This window comes from Scheffersomyces amazonensis (assembly GCF_036850825.1).
Source record: "Scheffersomyces amazonensis strain UFMG-HMD-26.3 chromosome Unknown RJT21scaffold_6, whole genome shotgun sequence".
Classification (NCBI taxonomy): Eukaryota; Fungi; Ascomycota; class Pichiomycetes; order Serinales; family Debaryomycetaceae; genus Scheffersomyces; species Scheffersomyces amazonensis.
In genome coordinates this window covers 929,578-947,067 of record NW_027042746.1, presented here as the reverse complement: position 1 = coordinate 947,067, position 17,490 = coordinate 929,578, and the positions used below count along the sequence as shown (strand labels likewise).

Here is a 17,490-nt window from a genome sequence, read left to right as displayed (position 1 = left end):
ATAGCGGGTCCAGAAACCGCATTTCAATCAAGCGAACAAATAGTGTCGTTTGTTCTTTACTCGGAGCTAGCAATCTCACACGACAGAGGGATCAAATGTCTCTGTTAACTACTATAAAAAATGTCTCCAATTTCATTACTCACAAAAATCCCCTCCCCTTTCGCGTACTAACAAAATTAATAAGCAAACACATATATAGCCACAAGATTACTCATCTTTGATTTTGATTTTAAGCAGTAACTCTCTTTCTTTAACTGTTATTTTAATTTTATCATTATAGTTACTGCTTATTTGCATTGCTATGACTTCTTTAGCTGTATTACCTCCTTTAAAGAGATCAATAACAGATATAATGGATGAGGAAATATATCATGACCCAAATATTCCTGTCCAATTTGCCACTGGATCAGGTTCACCAGTTGCAACGCCTTTAACTATTAATAACGCCACGTTATTTAATTCAAATGGTGGCAATCAATTCCACTCATCACAATACCACCTGAATCAACAAAATCAACAAAATCAACAAAATCAATTTTCTTCAGTAGCTTCCTCCCCTAATATGAATTATGCATCACTTTTCACTCAGAACAACTCGTCAAATCATTCATTTCCTGAATTTTTAGATAATTTAAAGCATAATTATACAAATTTAAATTCAAATAATACTGTTAATCCATCATTTATTGATTCTAATAGTTTTATTAATTATAATGAATTTAATAATAATGAAAATACCAATAATACTAGTGTTAATCCAAATGTTACTGTGGCTTCTTCTATAAATCCTTTTACTACTTATGGTAATCCTGATTCATTTGTCAAATCACGTCAAGCAACTCCTGCTCCTCAATATACTAATCTTAACTCTATGTCTTATGTACCAGTTTCTTTACCTTATAATGTGAATGATGATAGTATGAATGCTCTTCATCGTCCTCAAAAGAAGAAGAAGCAAAGTGAGGATTTCTTAAGCAATACTAATATTAGCCCATCTCACTTGATGTCACTTAATCCAAATGATGATGTGTTGTATATTTTTAATCCAAATGAAACAATGGAAATGGAACCTACATCTATCTATAATAGAGATTCTTCAATAATAAATAATTCAATAGTTCCTGGGTATGAAAATGATTATTTAGTTGAACCAGTAGAGGATGATGTATCTGATGATGAAGATAATGGTGATGATTACTATGTTGATGACGATATGATGATGGGATTTAGTAATTATGAAGGAGATAATTATAATGAAATATTTAATGGACAAGTTCCAGCCCCTATTCAAAAATTACAAAGACATATTAACGAACAAAATCAAAATCAAGAACAGCATATACAAGAAGATCAATTTCAACAATTTTCAGAGCAAAATCAGATGCAAGGAACTATAGAAATCCAACCTGAAGTATCTTCATATTCCCCTGATTCAATGCTTGTCCAACAATATAGTCTTGATAGTCTTGATACATTACCAAGCTTAACACCTGATGAAGAAGACAACGAAGAAGAAGAAGATAACGACTATAATATGGAAGATGATAATTCTCATCCTCCTGTTTTTTCAAGAAGTAAGAATCATGAACCTAATAATAATACTGCAGCAATGACAGCAGCTGAAATTTCTGCCAATAATCCAAATCATTTATGTGATTTAATAAATCCTTCGACTGGAAAGCCATGTAATAGGAATTTTTCTAGACCATATGATTTAATTCGTCATCAAGAAACTATTCATGCATCTAAAAAGAAGATTTTTAGATGTGTTATTTGTGAAGGTAGATATAATGGTGGTTTAGGTAATGGTAAAGATAAGACATTTTCAAGAGCTGATGCATTATCAAGGCATATTAAAGTCAAACATAGATTAGATGGTAAGGAAGCCTTAGATATTATTAATGAAGCTAAAGAAAATGTTGAATATATTCCTTCGGAATAGATTTCAGATTATACATTATGTTTGGGTTGGGAGTGGTTTTTATTATTCTTATTGGTGGTTTACTTTGATTTTTCTTCTTTCATGCAATTGCAATTATAATTTTAATTACAGCTATACTATACTAGACTAATTAAATTAAATTGGTTGCTATTTTTGTTTGGATTTTTATCATCTTATATATATCTTGTCTTAATTTTATCATCTTATACATAGTTTAATACATTTAATATCGTCATTAGAAGATGATCTATTAGTAGTTATTAGTAGTATAATCAAAATCTCTACTACGATGTACAAGATAATTTCAAAGTTAAGTAGTTCTATAATATATTTAACTATGTATATGAGATCTATGTATATTAGTTATGATATTGTATTATTTACTAAAGCATTACATAGATTATTGATATCTCTATCTATAACTCTAAAACCAATCAATAAATCTCTTTATGCTAAATCTTTCAATTCAATATTTTCATGATTAGAATCATTTACTAATTCATTAACAATATTATTAATATCTCTTGTTGAACTTGGAGATAATACAGGTAATTCATATTCTAATTTACCTTGTAATTGAGTTTCAATATCTTCATCATTATCAGTTTCTTTATATTTATAATGAATATATTGATAAGCAATAATTATATCAAGACCCATTTGAAATAATGCTGCTACAATAAAAATAATTGAAATATTTGAAGTTCCATAAATTAAATAACTTAATTTTGTTAAATCACCTCCTAACCAACTTAATAATAAAATAATTTTAAAATTCTTTATTGATTGAAGACGATTTAATAATAAAATTTGTGGTAATGGTAATAAACTTTCAATAAATAATCCTAATATACCTAATGTTTGACCCCATTTTAAACTATTATGAAATATAAGTGTTAAAATGCCAAATACTCCAGCAAACAGTAAAATAAATTTCCAATATCTATTTTCATCTTTCCATTGCCAAAATTGATATGGTCGAAGATAATATACATCAAAAAATTTTAATAATTGTCTGAAAAGTATATAAAAATATATTTTAAAATATTTCCATGTATCATCAGCAATTAATAAAATTGATTTCAGTAAGGAATTATCAACATAATAACTTTCATGTTCAACTGGTAAAGTACTAGCCGATAATCTTCTAGGTAAAATAGTATTTAATTCATGTTTAAATACTGGTAAAGGAGTTAAGAAATCAGGATCATAATTATATGGACGATATTTTAAACTTATCTTTAATAAAATACATTGAATTATAATCATTATACATGATTGACGGAAAAGGGTTATTTCATAAGGTGAAATAAAATAATAATATATTCTTAGAATTGATGCCATTAACATAGTAGCACAAATATCTATTGAAAATCCTGTTGATGTTCGTTTCTTATATATTCCATAACATGTTGTTCCATATGAAAATAATGGAGTAAATGTCATAAACAGATTAACTAATACTTGAAGAGTTATATCTGGTAGATAATCGAGATACGGTACAAGATCTTTCGGTATTAGGTTTGACATATTTTAATTTAACAATTTTTACATATAACTAGTCTTATACTAATCAATATTCTTTAAGCAACAGTAGTCCTTTGGCGGGCCTGCCTGGGTTTTTCAGGACGATTTCCGATGGTATCGGGGCTATGTGCAGGCCAGCCACAGTAAAGCAATAATTAATAATTTGTCATATATAAAGTAATTAATATTAATACAGTTATGAATAAGTAAAATTATCTAACTTAACCTAGTAGTTCAAAAAGTAGTGATTAAACACTAACTCCGATATTTTATGATTGTTGTAATTAGGGGGCTTGTCAAACGACTCTTATAATAATTTAATATGGCCACTTTTTTTTTGGCCAAACGGTTGCGAAATCTTTAATCTGTTAATAATTACAATTACTAAATGTCATATTGTACAAACCATATATTTTCTATGTACTTATAGCATTATATCTAAATCCCCTATATCTTTGATCTGTAATCAATGCTCCATTATCAAATAACATATTTCTATGAAGTAACCTTATAGATTGACGTCTCTGAACAATACTACTGGAACTACTATGACTACTACCACTAGAAGTACTGAAATTCATCTCAACAGCATCATAAAATATATCACTTGAAATACTGACTACATCAAATTCCAGATCTGGATCTGTGTTAAGTGTAGATGGGTAAACTACATCTAGTGATAAATTTTCTACTTGTATATCTTCAACTTCAATCTCTTCTCGCTCAGCTTCGAATTCTTCCAGTTGTTCACGACTAACACTTCCTGGTTCAATTTCTTGTTCTTGCTGATCAGCATTAGTTACTTCTAAAGACATTTGCATAGCCAATGCAACTTGATCTCTTTCAGCCATTTCAATACCTGTCATATCCCTATATAATCCATCATTCGGAGCATTTGCCAAATCTGGTAATAATCCTGGTAAGATCATTTCAAATTCATTATCATCAATTCTTATAATTTTCCAAAGATTAACATCACTTGGTATCATATTAAACTTTAAAAGTTTCTTTATTGATTTCTTCAAGTTCTTATCATTTCGGATGAGAGATTTATTTATTCGGAGAACAGGAACATTATATCTTGGATCAAAGGAAATTAAATCAAGATATTTATGAAGGTGTGCCCGATATGGTGGTGATTGTTCGTCCTCCCAAGTATCGTATTCATCAGTGGGTGGAGGGATCAGAGGAATACTTTGATTATCCAGATCAACTCTTCTTCTTCTGCGTCTTCTTCTGCTTCGTACTGATGTCTCAGTAGAATTTAAATTGTTATCGTTAATTGTAGGAGTATTAATTGTATCAGATTCGGGAATAGGGCTATTCCGCAATCTCTCAGTATCAATATTTCTGCTAGTAATAGGAGTATGGGAAACATGATTGTCCTCCACATTATCAGGTACTGGAGGTGGTGGTCTTCTTCTTAATGCTCTTGGAGTAGGTGTATTATTTGAGCTAGAAGTACTTAATCTGCTCATTCTCATATTATTGCTATTATCATTATCAGCTATAGGAGGCGACTCTCGTGGACTAACAAGTCCTGAAGGATTATATATTCTAGGAGCTGTATAGAACCTGCTTTCAATAAGTGATGATGAAGGATTTAACATATTTGTTGCTTGATTTGATAGATTATTTGGTGGAATAAATGCATGTGAAACTGTCGTATTCGTATTAGAGTTTCTATTTCTAAAACTACTATTAAAGAAAGCCATAGATTGTCAATACTATCTAACAAAGTTACTAGACAATAAATGAAGCTCTAAATCCTCGAATCTAGGTTTTACACCTTTCATATGCTTCTATAGAACTATCTATGCATACATATATATAGAATATATAAATCTCAAATATAGATTATTACCATCTGTAATCACATTTCCTAAAAGGGGAATTTCTCAAGGGTTCTTAACCCCATAAATTAAGCAAAAGAAATAATAGAATACAGGTGACAAGGCATCGCCTTATTTCGCTGAATAATTAAATTTACGATAGGATTCTTAATTGAACCAATCAGGCCATTCCAAGAAGAGGCAGATCTACTACATGTCCGAGGAAAATTACAGTTAAATAATATTATTTGCAGTTGTTAGATTTAAATTATTTAGAAATGTTACTGAGGCTTTTAAGATCTAGACAAGTTGCAAATATGATTGGATATATTATAAACTTCAATATAAATACTCTGAGTGTGATGAGCCATGACACTTACTTACCTTTTATAATGACTCTGATCAGAACCAAACCATTATTTACAATATACTACGAATTGAAGCGGAGACACTGATTGGGTTCAAAACTCCCAACATAAACCCAAACTTTTTTCTTTTGTGCCATCAATCTGAAGTCGGGGTAGTGATGTCCCAACGGACAGCATTGAGGCACAGCCACTCTACTCTAATACATAATGTTTTCTACAATTGTACTTAAAGCGTATACTTGTAATTATATTCTTAGCTGTTACGTATATTTTAAATTCACCATAAAAGAGTAAAACTAGATTGTTTTCAACAACATAAATAATAATAATAATAAAATAATGATAGTAATAAATGATATATATACGGATAATGGTACTTTCTAATCAAAAAAGTTTTCAATTGATGTCATTAAATTTACTGAGAAAAGGTATTAAATATATGAATGGTCTTCAATTCCTTATGCACAGAAAATCAAACACCATCAATCACACAAATCCGGACTTACTAACTCATTTATTTCTTAATACTTTTGATTTCTTGCTCTAATTTGTCAATGGTTTCCTTTTGTTGTTGCAATTTATCTTTAAGTGCCTTCAATTGTTCAGCTTCATGTTTCTTAACATAAGCGTTTTCTTGAGCCTTTTCCTTTTCTGAGAAAGCATTGTTAGCTTGATTGATGGCACCTTCAGTTAAAGCAATTCTGGAAGTTGAGAAAGCTCTGATAGAAACAGTACGTTTAGCGACTTGAGACAACATGATCAATTGAGTTTTTAGATGATTGAATAATTATAAATGTAGAATTGTTATTAATAATTAATGAATACTTTTTATTTAAGGAGAAGTAATGTTTTTATGGGGCGAGCGAACATTTTTGTTACTGAACCTTAACTATGAGAAAAAGAATCATCGAAGGTTAAGCGTACCTGTATATAGCTTACGAATTACGTGATTTAATTGGACAAGGTCATTACTATTGTAAGAACATGTCACTTATATAGAAAGTGAGATTTGAATTAACAAGTGGTTAGAGTTTTAATTTATCATTAATTAAGTTAATTCTTAATTTACAATAGTTGAAGCTAATATATTTACAAGGTGTTATTTATTTTGTATATAAATAATATATATATAGTTAAGATGCAAAAATTATGAAACAAAGATTCTCTCATTACAAAAATCTAGAAGGAAGAGTCACACTATGTTTATGAGTTGATGATAATAAACCAATAGATCTAGCAGTCTTTATGGCGTATGATAATTTTCTTTGATTTTTAGCATTACATCCAGTAATATTTCTTGGTAAAATTTGTCCAGTAGTTGTTAAGTATCTTGATAATATTTCTGGATAGATATATAAGGTAGATGGATCAATTCCTGCTTTTTCAAATGGATCACCATCAACATTACTAGTAGTTTTTCTATTTTGTTGTTGTGAACGTTTAGTCATTTCTTGTTTAACATGAGAAAAATCAAATGGATCATAACTTTGACCAAATTCAAATCTTGATTGAAACATTGGACTAATATTTAAAGGAGGTTGATTGTTTTCTTCAATATTTCTGGCTATACCAGCCACTTGTTTTGTGATATTCATATCATTATTCTTATTGTCTCTAGAACCTGACCAAAGCTCTTTACTTTTCATAGATTCATTTGAAGGTAATATATTCCTTTTTTCAACATTGTCAACGTCATTATACAATCTAGCACATTGAGAAAATGAGCGTATATTACTGGCCCTCACAGCTACTGACCTTATACTACTTATTCTTGAAATCATTTTTGCCTTTAATTAAACACTAGCTAATATCTACTAATGTTTCGTATCTATACTTCTGGTTCAGAAAATTTTCATGTTGGAGGAAAGGAAAAAAACAAAAAATAATAGAGTTGACAAATTCACATGACCCAGCACATGATCATTTCACACCAAATTTTTAGCCTTTCCTCCCTAATTAAAAATGAAAGGGCACAGTTCTGGTCAAAAATTAATAATCCATCAAATTTTTGTTCGAGCCTTCGAAGATTTGATTCAGTTAAATTATCCTAAATTGGACATATATTATACACAAACATATATAATACATATATATCGTCAGTATCGTATATAGATACTGCGATACGTCATTAGTACGTTTTAATTCCTTCCATTCTAGTCCAATCCATATAGCTATTTTATCATTTACTATCATTTTAACTTTTGTCCAATAAACTAGTAAGCAAGCAATAAATCATCAATAATCAATCAAATCAAATATCATAAAATTGCTTGATTAACAATTTAACATTAGAAATTCTTTGCATTTAATCATTTAATCATTTTATTAATTTAATAATTTAATCACTTAATTCACTTTATAATTATACTTGTAATTTATACCTTTCCAACCATTCATAGTAATTAATAAAGTGGGTGACCTTCAATTCTTAATAAATTTAAATAACGAATATTTTACGGAAATCTCAGCATAATATAATTTTTACTCATTTTTAATCATGGGAGAACGAGGACCAGATCAATGGCTAGAGCAAATTAAAAAATGCGTAGCTTTAACTGAATCAGATATGAAACAATTATGTGAATTAGTTAAAGAACTTCTTATGGAAGAATCTAATATTCAACCTGTTCAATCTCCAGTGACAGTTTGTGGTGATATTCATGGTCAATTCCATGATTTATTAGAATTATTCAGAATTAGTGGTGGTTTACCTAGTGATGATAATAATTCTAATTATATCTTTCTTGGTGATTATGTTGATCGTGGTTATTTTTCATTAGAAACTTTCACTTTATTAATGGTTTTAAAAGTAAAATATCCTCATCGTATTACTTTAGTTAGAGGTAATCATGAATCAAGACAAATTACTCAAGTTTATGGTTTTTATGAAGAATGTTTAACAAAATATGGTTCACCAACTGTATGGAAATATTGTTGTCAAGTTTTTGATTTTTTAACTTTGGCAGCTATAATTGATGGAAAAATTCTTTGTGTTCATGGTGGATTATCTCCTGAAATAAGAATGTTGGATCAAATAAGAGTATTAAGTCGTGCTCAAGAAGTTCCTCATGAAGGTGGATTTTGTGATTTAGTATGGTCAGATCCTGATAATGTTGATACTTGGGCTGTATCACCTAGAGGTGCTGGTTGGTTATTTGGTTCTAAAGTAAGTCGTGAATTTAATCATATAAATAATTTAAGTCTAATAGCAAGAGCTCATCAATTGGTTATGGAAGGTTTCCGTTATCATTTTAAAGAAAAAGATGTAGTAACAGTATGGTCTGCACCTAATTATTGTTATAGATGTGGTAATGTTGCTAGTGTTATGCAAGTTGATGAAGATTTAGAACCAAATTTTAAAATTTTCTCAGCCGTTCAAGAAGGTGATTCATATGTTAAAAATAATCCTAATAAGCAACAAAGAAGTGATTATTTCTTATAGTTAATTTTCAATTCAATCCCGTTATACTACCCATGCATTTCCATAATTTGATCCATTTTTAGACATTCCACATGCATGTATTATGTTTATTATTTATTAGTGTTTTGTTATATTTGGTTAAAGATGAATCTCTTGATTCATGATAATATAGAAAATCCAAATTAAACAAAAATCCACACACAACACACACACAACGCAATACAATTTTCTTTCTGACAATTTCTAATCTTAATGTTTTTTTATAACCCTTGATTCTGTCTAACTTTAATTTTAATTTGACAATAATGAGTTATGATGAATGAGTTTTCTTCAAAATAAAATATATAATAAGTTATCTCTTCTTTCCCTTTTGCCTTTTGTTTTCTAATGTTTTGTATAATATCTTTCAGTCTTATTTTATATATAATTTTATACAGTATCATCTTTACATATTCATTTTCATATTCATATTCATATTCATAAACAAATCGTATGTTCTATATTAATTATTTATTTATGCTAATTCATGGGCTATATTATTTATATTATATTATAAACATCTAATTCTTACCTTTTCTTCTTCTACGTTTAATACCAATAATCTTTTTAACATCATCACTTAATCCAGATTTATTCTTAACTTCCTTTGATTGATCAGATTTTGGTCCCTTATTCATATTTCCCTTTTTGGCAGATCCCTTTCTGGCTTTCTTATCAAATCCTTTAGATCTCTTATTTGAACTTTCATCATCATCATCACCATCTCTTGATCTTTTCTTAAAATTCTTCTTACCTTTATTATCTTCAGATTTATCATTTTTATTACGAGATTGGAAAACTTTTTCTCGTCTTCTTCTAACAACTTGAGCATTTTCTATAGCAAATTCAGCAATTAATCTTCTTTTATTAATTCCTTCTAATTGGGCTAATTTTTGTTCTTCTTCGGTTAAACCTTCTAATATTTCTGTAGGGATAACTTCATGAGCGTTTAACCATCTTAAACCCATAAGGGCAGCTTTATGATCTCTAAATTCTATAAACCCATAACCTCTACTTCTACCAATTTCTCCTGAACCTTTAACTTCATAAATAACTTTAGCTTGTTTAACAACTCCCATATGTTTTTGTTTCTTCTTATCTTTTTCTTTACCTTCTTCAACTAAATTAGATGGATCTAATTCTTGTAAATCATGTTTATATTTAATAGATCTATTAACTTCCTCTTTTGATAAAGGTTGTCTCTTTTCTTCTTTAACTTCAGTAGCAAATTGAACAACAGCTTTACGACCTAAAGCTTTTAAAGCTTTTGAATTCATAGCACGAGGTAAATTTCTAATAGCCAATCTAGTGAATGATAAATGCAAGGAAGGATTTTTATTTAATTGTTGAACTCTTAATTTATATGATTTTTCTCTCATTTCTAAATCAGCTTTAGAAATGAATTGTGCTAATTTAGAATTACTTGTAATTCTACCTTCATTCAATAAAAATAAATTACGTTTATCCTTTTCACTTGGTGCTTTACCTAATAATTCTTTTCTCTTTTCAGAATTTCTTTCTGCTAATCTTCCAGCTGATTGTCTATCAACTGATGATGTTACTGATAAAATTCTTCCTTGATAAACATAAGCTGGTGAGACATCATCAGCAATTAATAATGAAGTACTGGCAACACTTGGAGCATTATCCAAACAGTCAGTATATGCTTCTTGATTAGTAAATGCAACGAATGCAGAACCTTTAGCTAACCCAGTCTCTTTATCAATGACGGGTAATGCATATTTAACAGTACCAAATCTAGAAAAATGTTCTTGTAAAGATTCAGCATCAGCATCATACGGTATATTTCTGACAAATACTGAGAATGGTTCTTGTCTATTACTTTTCTTTCTAGGAGCTTCTTCTTCTTCTTCTTCTTCTTCTTCTTCATCTTCTGGTTCGTCATCAGAATTAATTTCATTTAATTTATGGAAATCTTCTTCTTCAGCCTTGTCTTCTGGTTCTTCTCCATCTTTATCTTCTTCTTTGGCTTCTTCATCGATTTCTTCAGAATCTTTGTCTTCTTCTTCTACATCTTCTTCCTCTTCTTCCTCTTCTACATCTTCTTCCTCTTCTTCCTCTTCTTCCTCTTCATCTTCTTTGATCTGTTCCCATTTAGACTTTTCAATAGCCAAATCAACAGCTACTTCTCTACCATCGATCTTTAATCCAACAGATTCTTTAACGGCCTTTTCAGCAGCTGCTTGTTTTTTCATTGTAACAAAGGCAAATCCACTCATTTGACCACCTTTCTTCTTAGGAATATATGCATCGAAAACAGCTCCATATTTCGAGAAGATCTTCTTTAATGCATCTGGTTTCTTACATGACCATGGTAAATTACGAATAATTAATCTGGCTCTTCTTTTCTCTACTGGAATTGCAGCTGGTTTTGAAATATGACTCAAATTTTTGGATTCATCATCTTTTACTTTACGATCTCTTCTTTTTGCAATATCAACTCTTAATAATCTTCCTTGAAATTTAGCTTTACGAGCTTCAACTAAAGCAGTTAAACCATCTTCTTCTTCAGTAAATGATACAAATCCAAAACCTCTTGATTTTTGTTCATTATCATTAACTATAACTGCATGTTTAACAGGGACAAATTGTGAAAAGAATTCTGATAATTGTTCAGAAGTAGCTTCAAATGGTATAGAACGAACAAATAATGTTTTTCTATCTAAACCATCATCATTGTCTATACTCTTAACTATGACTTCCGTACTTTCTTCTGACATTGTTTATATATATATATATTTATTACTCTATATAAACTATCAATTAATTAACCACTATCAGAATTTAATCAGTTAAACTATGTGAAAATTTATTTTGTATATGCAGGTATGCTCTTCCCCATCGCTTATAAGACTTGTGAAAAATCAAATCAATTACGTTACCCGCAGGACCATACAAAAGAAAAATGTAAACATTAAACATATAGTGCAAAAAATGGTGGGGGAAGTAGGATCTGATAAGACTAACTTATATAAAGTAGTGGGATAATTAGTGGGATAATGAATAGAATTGATATTAGTAGTAAGAAATCCAATGTATTACCTAATACATATATTCCAGTACTTTCTAAGAAAATTCTTATAAATATTTTACTACGATTACCTAAATTATCCCTCATAGAATTTATACAAATATGGCCTCGATTAATTAATACTCAACCATATCTTAATGAACAAGATAAATATCATAATCAAAAATCATTTAATTTAATGGTTATAAAAGAAGCCAAGGATTTAAAACTTAATATAACTAAAATTCCCAAGAGGAAAGTTATAGAAATAATTATAAATAAATATTGGACTCGAGGATTAAATCTTTTACAATTATCTCAATTAGATTGTCAAATGATTGTAGATAGACCAAATTCATTTTATTGGATAAAATCAACTATTCAAGATACTTTTGGTAAGGAAATCCCCATACTGTTTGATCCACAAAAATTTCTTGATCTGTTAGTAAAAGATCTTAATGCATTATATTTAACTTATATTTATATTTGTAAACATCCAAATTTACCTTCAACAATTATTAGAATTCAATTATTTGATTTACAAGGTATTAATATGAATGATACAAATTCTTTATCAAGACCTCATATATCTTCTCATAGAGCTCATTTTATTGCAATTCCTCAAAATTCTCCTCATATTCTTCATTCTGCAAGTTCAGATATAATTTCAAATTTAATTCTTCAATCAGTGGAAAGGAATTTACCGCAAAATCCTCATAATTTATTAAAACTTATAACCGATGATAAACAAATACCGGTAAGATCATTAGAATCAATGCATATATTACATGGTAATTCAAGATTTAGTAATAGTTTGGGTGTCTGGACACCTTATGCTGATGGAACTGCTGATACCTTACCATTAACTGCTCCTGATAAACATCCTATAGTAGTTGGTCAAAAACATGAAGAAGAACAAGAAGAACAAGAAGAACAAGAAAAACAAGAAAAACAAGAAGGAGATGGTGACTCATTAGAAATGATTCAATTGAAGAAAATAGCTAATTTAAGATTTAAAGGTTCAAGTACTGGAATTCTTAAATCTTCAAAACTTTATGATGATGTTAATAATAATAAGAGAAAGAGAAGAAGAATATTTCAAAATGATGAAGATAATATTGATGAATTTGATACTATAATAACTAATAAATTTAGTTCTATAGCTCCAGTTCAACATGCCGATTTTATAATTAAAGAAAAAATTACTGAAACTCATGAATCTAATATTATGATAAGATTTAATGGACTGGATGTATTTGGTGGATTACATGAACTTTCAGTATTAACAACTAATAAAGAAAAAATGATATTAGATCCATCAGAAGTTCCTGGTTGGCTTACAGGAGAAGAAGGAGCTAATAGTGGAATTATAAAAAATTCACAATTCATTAAATCTTCTTCATCTATTTAATTTAAATACTATAAATTTAAATTATTTATACTTAATAACCTAATTTGGAAATATAATCTCCAATAATATTTTTAATATTATTATTAATATTTGTTTGAGATAATTCTTGTAAAATTCGAATATCTTTTGCTTTAAATGCTTCTTGAGCTGCTAAATCTATATCATCATTTTTAATAAAATATTCAACTTTTTCAGTATAATCAATATTATTACAATTTTTAATATAATTACTTAAATGATCTTTTGGTCCATTATATTTAAAACATGCTTCAATAATTGGTTTAAATCCTATAGGAGATTTAACATTACTAATATCATTAGTATCAGTTATAAATCCATATAATTTATCAAATTCTTTACCCGATGCAAGAGTTTCAACTACTAAATTCCAATATTTTTCTAAAGAAATTTTAAATTCTTTAGCAATTTTTGATGCTGGTTTTAATTGATTCATTTCAATAAGTTTAATTAATACTTCAGTTACTGATTTTTCTCCATAAAAATTAGTAATATAAGTTTCTCCAAGTTTCTTTTGTAAATCTAAAAGTTCAAGTTCATGTTGATACATTTTATTAACTCTTTTAGGATTAGATCTATTAATTGCTCTTTGTAAATGAGATTTATAATTTTTATAATAATTTTCATTATTATAATCGGGATTTTTAATAAAATTCTTTAAATTATTATTAGTTAATTCAACTATTTTATCTTCTTGAGTATAATAAGCATTTAAAATATTTGGTTGTTCATGTCCAATATTATTAATCCAAAAATTTCCAATTAATTCATCACTTATAAATAATCTATCTGAAAGTATTTGACTTTGTTTAGTTTCATTTTGATTTAAAATTCTAAAGAATTGTGATATAGTTAAAGTATTTTGTAAATATAATAAAATTATATTTGCTAAATCATTTTCTCCACTTTGAATAGCTTCTGCTAATGCTAATTCAATTTCTTCATATTTTAAAAATTGAATCATCTTTTGTTTAATTGATGGTTCAAGTTTTATAAGTAATTTACAAAGTTCAATTCTTCCTTCTTCATAAGCTACTTGTGATATTTTATCCACAGAAATTGTATTAATCTTAGAATTACTTAAACTTGTTAATCGATTTTTAATAATATCATATAATTCTTTATCAGAAATATTAGCTTCCTTTCTAATTTTATTACAACACCAATGAATATATACAGTATTTTTTAATTGAATTAAATTTAATGATTCAATAATTTTAATTGCTAAAAGATGTTGATCACGTCTTAATAACATTAATATTATTTCTTCCCATCCACATACTTCAATTTCTTTATAAGTTAAAAAAATCCCAATTGATGAAGATCTTAATTGATTAAGTACTCTAACTTTATTTAAAGTTAATAAATATTCTTCACTATTATAATAATCATGATAATATGTTTTACCAAAAGATACAGCTCTTAATATTTTCTTTTGCCAATATTGATTAAATTCATCTAATACTACTTCTAAACAAGTTTTCATAGCAATAAGTAATGAACCATCTGATTCAAGTAATGAAATATTTGTATCAGCTTTTGAAGAATGAATTGATAATTTATCAATACAATCTAATAATATACTACTTGGATGTGATGAACCAATTTGATATAACAGAATAGTTGAATCAGGTACTCGAGAAAGGAATTGAACTTTATTAGAAGTTATAATTTTAAGTCCATCAGGTTCTGTTTTTAAAATTGGTATAATATAAGTTATATCTTGAGTTAAAGGTATATTAGTTCCCTTAAGTAATCGATCTATATCAAATTCATCATCTTCATCTTCTACTACAAGATCATAATAATGAGATATAGATTGTTGACCAGGACCAATAAGTTTTATTTCATCTTTTAAAGATAATACTATAACATCATTTCCACACCATTCAATTTGATATGGTATACTTGATTCTCCATCAGTATTATATTCTAATAAAATTCTATCAAATTTATTATGAATAACATAAATTGTAGATGATTTATTATTATATAAACATATTAAATTTCCATTAGGTGATGAATTTACTGATGTGAATGGTCCATCAGTTAATGCTTGATCAATTAATTCATAATTATTAAATTTTAATTCAAATCTACATATAATTATAGTATTTTTATAACTAATTAAAATTTCTGAATTTGATAAGAAATTTATATTATGAATTTGGGACAGATCTAATGACAGTAATGATAATTCATAATTTGTAAAATTATTTAAATCACTTATAATTAATCTTTGATTTTGTCGTATAATAAGATAATCTTTCCAAAGTTTTACTTCAAAGATTTTAAAGATTTCTTCAGTTAAATTATTTTCTAAATTTGTAATATAATGTCCATTAGAACCTCCAGTTTCGGAATTAAATGGTGAACTAGTATCTTCAAGTTTTATTAAATTTTCAGTAAAATCATATTCATTAAATACTGTTTTATAATCCAGATAATATCGATATCTATTATTATTAAATACTAATACAAAATCTTCATTTCGAAAATAAAAATCCACTATATGATCTTCTGGACGATTATTATAAGAAATTGACCATATTTTATTACCACTAATTGAATAAATATCAATAATATTTGGATAATTAACAAATTTAGATGCTAAGGCTAATAATGTACAATTAGTTGATATTACTACTTTATAATTAGAATGAAGATTTTGAATTGTCCAATTTAAACTATCATAACATGAATCAAGACTATAGTATACGTTCTGGAGATTTAACCAATTTAGACTAGGATTGGATGCCATAGTTTCTTGTCCTTATAGTTACTGGTATGGGTTATATTATGTACATAGTTAAAGTTAACGAAGTTAATCGGGACCCACACTGTGCAGGAATTCGAGTTAGTATGGAGTATTGGGGGTGTGTCTTAACACTATGAATTTATATATAGACATACAGTTAGTAGGAACTAAAAGATATATATAGTAGAAGTAGAAGTAGAAGTAGGTGAACTAATTGCTAATTCATAACTACTTCTACTATAACTCCATATAAATTTATTATATGTGGTAATTATGTTAAGAGAGTCGCTATCATTTGAAGCTACATCAACTAACTTAGTGGTTTATTAGAATACTACTTCTATAAATAACGTAAATAGATAAAGTACATAGGGAGTGTTTACAATTTATATCAATTGACATCATAATGTTTACCTGTGGTATAAATTCATTTGCTGTACTGAAGAACATCAGCACACGATTGGTAAAACCGAATCGCGGGTCACAAATTTGTCTGTATATTAAGCAAGTTCATATAACTAGAGTCTCTGACTTATACCTACAGTTACATCATACAAATCCCATCATATCTGTATAGCTACATATATATACATACTCACATATATACAACCATGAGTTCAGATACAGAATATGTCACATTGGTTTCGGCCGATAACCATAAGTTCATAGTAATGAAAGAAGTAGCTCAAATCTCATCAGTGATCAAAAGTAGTCAAGGATTTCAAGAAGGTGAAACGGGAAAAATATCATTGGATATGGATGGAGATATATTGGAATGTATAGTAGAATACCTATATTATCATTATAAATATAAAGATCAAGCTGAAACAGGAAATATTCCTGAATTTAATATACCGACTCACTTAGCCTTAGAATTACTTGTAAAGGCAGACTTTTTAGATATCTAACGAATAACCAATCTCCAATATATACCCATTATCTTAAAATGCTACATGAATGTACTATATACGTTAAGTTTAAATTTAACCTTTCTTTTAACACTAAACATGTTAACTCATTAATATAATATACATCACCCTTTAGTTAACTATGGGAACCCGGAAACTGCTTGATCCTGCACCTACCCCCCCATTTTGTAAGACCAGTAACGATAACCAATCTCTCCCCTTTAATAAGTGCCAC

The 17,490-nt window shown here is 28.1% G+C and overlaps 9 protein-coding genes across 9 annotated transcripts; 4 read left to right on the top strand and 5 right to left on the bottom strand. All coding sequences in view use genetic code 12, as the record gives it.

Moving 5' to 3' along the window:
• The first annotated feature begins 228 nt into the window (after positions 1-228).
• Positions 229-2,185, top strand: RPN4 (stress-regulated transcription factor). Its single transcript, XM_064882433.1, has one exon. It carries the CDS (start codon positions 302-304, stop codon positions 1,940-1,942), a length of 1,641 nt encoding a protein of 546 aa, XP_064736947.1. The 5' UTR covers positions 229-301; the 3' UTR covers positions 1,943-2,185.
• A 23-nt stretch (positions 2,186-2,208) lies between these two features.
• Positions 2,209-3,780, bottom strand: RJT21DRAFT_51829 (uncharacterized protein). The gene has a single exon (XM_064884915.1). The coding sequence runs from the start codon at positions 3,470-3,472 to the stop codon at positions 2,390-2,392; it is 1,083 nt and encodes a 360-aa protein (XP_064736946.1). The 5' UTR covers positions 3,473-3,780; the 3' UTR covers positions 2,209-2,389.
• A 39-nt stretch (positions 3,781-3,819) lies between these two features.
• On the bottom strand, positions 3,820-5,382 carry RJT21DRAFT_51754 (uncharacterized protein). Its single transcript, XM_064884910.1, has one exon. The coding sequence runs from the start codon at positions 5,182-5,184 to the stop codon at positions 3,886-3,888; it is 1,299 nt and encodes a 432-aa protein (XP_064736945.1). The 5' UTR covers positions 5,185-5,382; the 3' UTR covers positions 3,820-3,885.
• A 1,250-nt stretch (positions 5,383-6,632) lies between these two features.
• On the bottom strand, positions 6,633-7,578 carry RJT21DRAFT_51757 (mitochondrial 37S ribosomal protein bS18m). Its single transcript, XM_064884911.1, has one exon. It carries the CDS (start codon positions 7,448-7,450, stop codon positions 6,839-6,841), a length of 612 nt encoding a protein of 203 aa, XP_064736944.1. The 5' UTR covers positions 7,451-7,578; the 3' UTR covers positions 6,633-6,838.
• Positions 7,579-8,014: 436 nt separating this feature from the next.
• SIT4 (type 2A-related serine/threonine-protein phosphatase) lies at positions 8,015-9,395 on the top strand. Its single transcript, XM_064884912.1, has one exon. The coding sequence runs from the start codon at positions 8,167-8,169 to the stop codon at positions 9,109-9,111; it is 945 nt and encodes a 314-aa protein (XP_064736943.1). The 5' UTR covers positions 8,015-8,166; the 3' UTR covers positions 9,112-9,395.
• NOP4 (mRNA-binding ribosome biosynthesis protein) lies at positions 9,381-11,914 on the bottom strand. The gene has a single exon (XM_064884913.1). It carries the CDS (start codon positions 11,868-11,870, stop codon positions 9,651-9,653), a length of 2,220 nt encoding a protein of 739 aa, XP_064736942.1. The 5' UTR covers positions 11,871-11,914; the 3' UTR covers positions 9,381-9,650.
• A 143-nt stretch (positions 11,915-12,057) lies between these two features.
• Positions 12,058-13,586, top strand: CHL4 (Chl4p). The gene has a single exon (XM_064884909.1). The coding sequence runs from the start codon at positions 12,150-12,152 to the stop codon at positions 13,569-13,571; it is 1,422 nt and encodes a 473-aa protein (XP_064736941.1). The 5' UTR covers positions 12,058-12,149; the 3' UTR covers positions 13,572-13,586.
• Positions 13,587-13,602: 16 nt separating this feature from the next.
• Positions 13,603-16,350, bottom strand: VPS16 (tethering complex subunit; the record flags this gene model as incomplete). Its single annotated transcript, XM_064885555.1, has 1 exon — positions 13,603-16,350. One exon carries the CDS (start codon positions 16,348-16,350, stop codon positions 13,603-13,605), a length of 2,748 nt encoding a protein of 915 aa, XP_064736940.1.
• Positions 16,351-16,857: 507 nt separating this feature from the next.
• On the top strand, positions 16,858-17,489 carry ELC1 (elongin C). The gene has a single exon (XM_064884908.1). It carries the CDS (start codon positions 16,959-16,961, stop codon positions 17,253-17,255), a length of 297 nt encoding a protein of 98 aa, XP_064736939.1. The 5' UTR covers positions 16,858-16,958; the 3' UTR covers positions 17,256-17,489.
• Position 17,490: the final 1 nt, after the last annotated feature.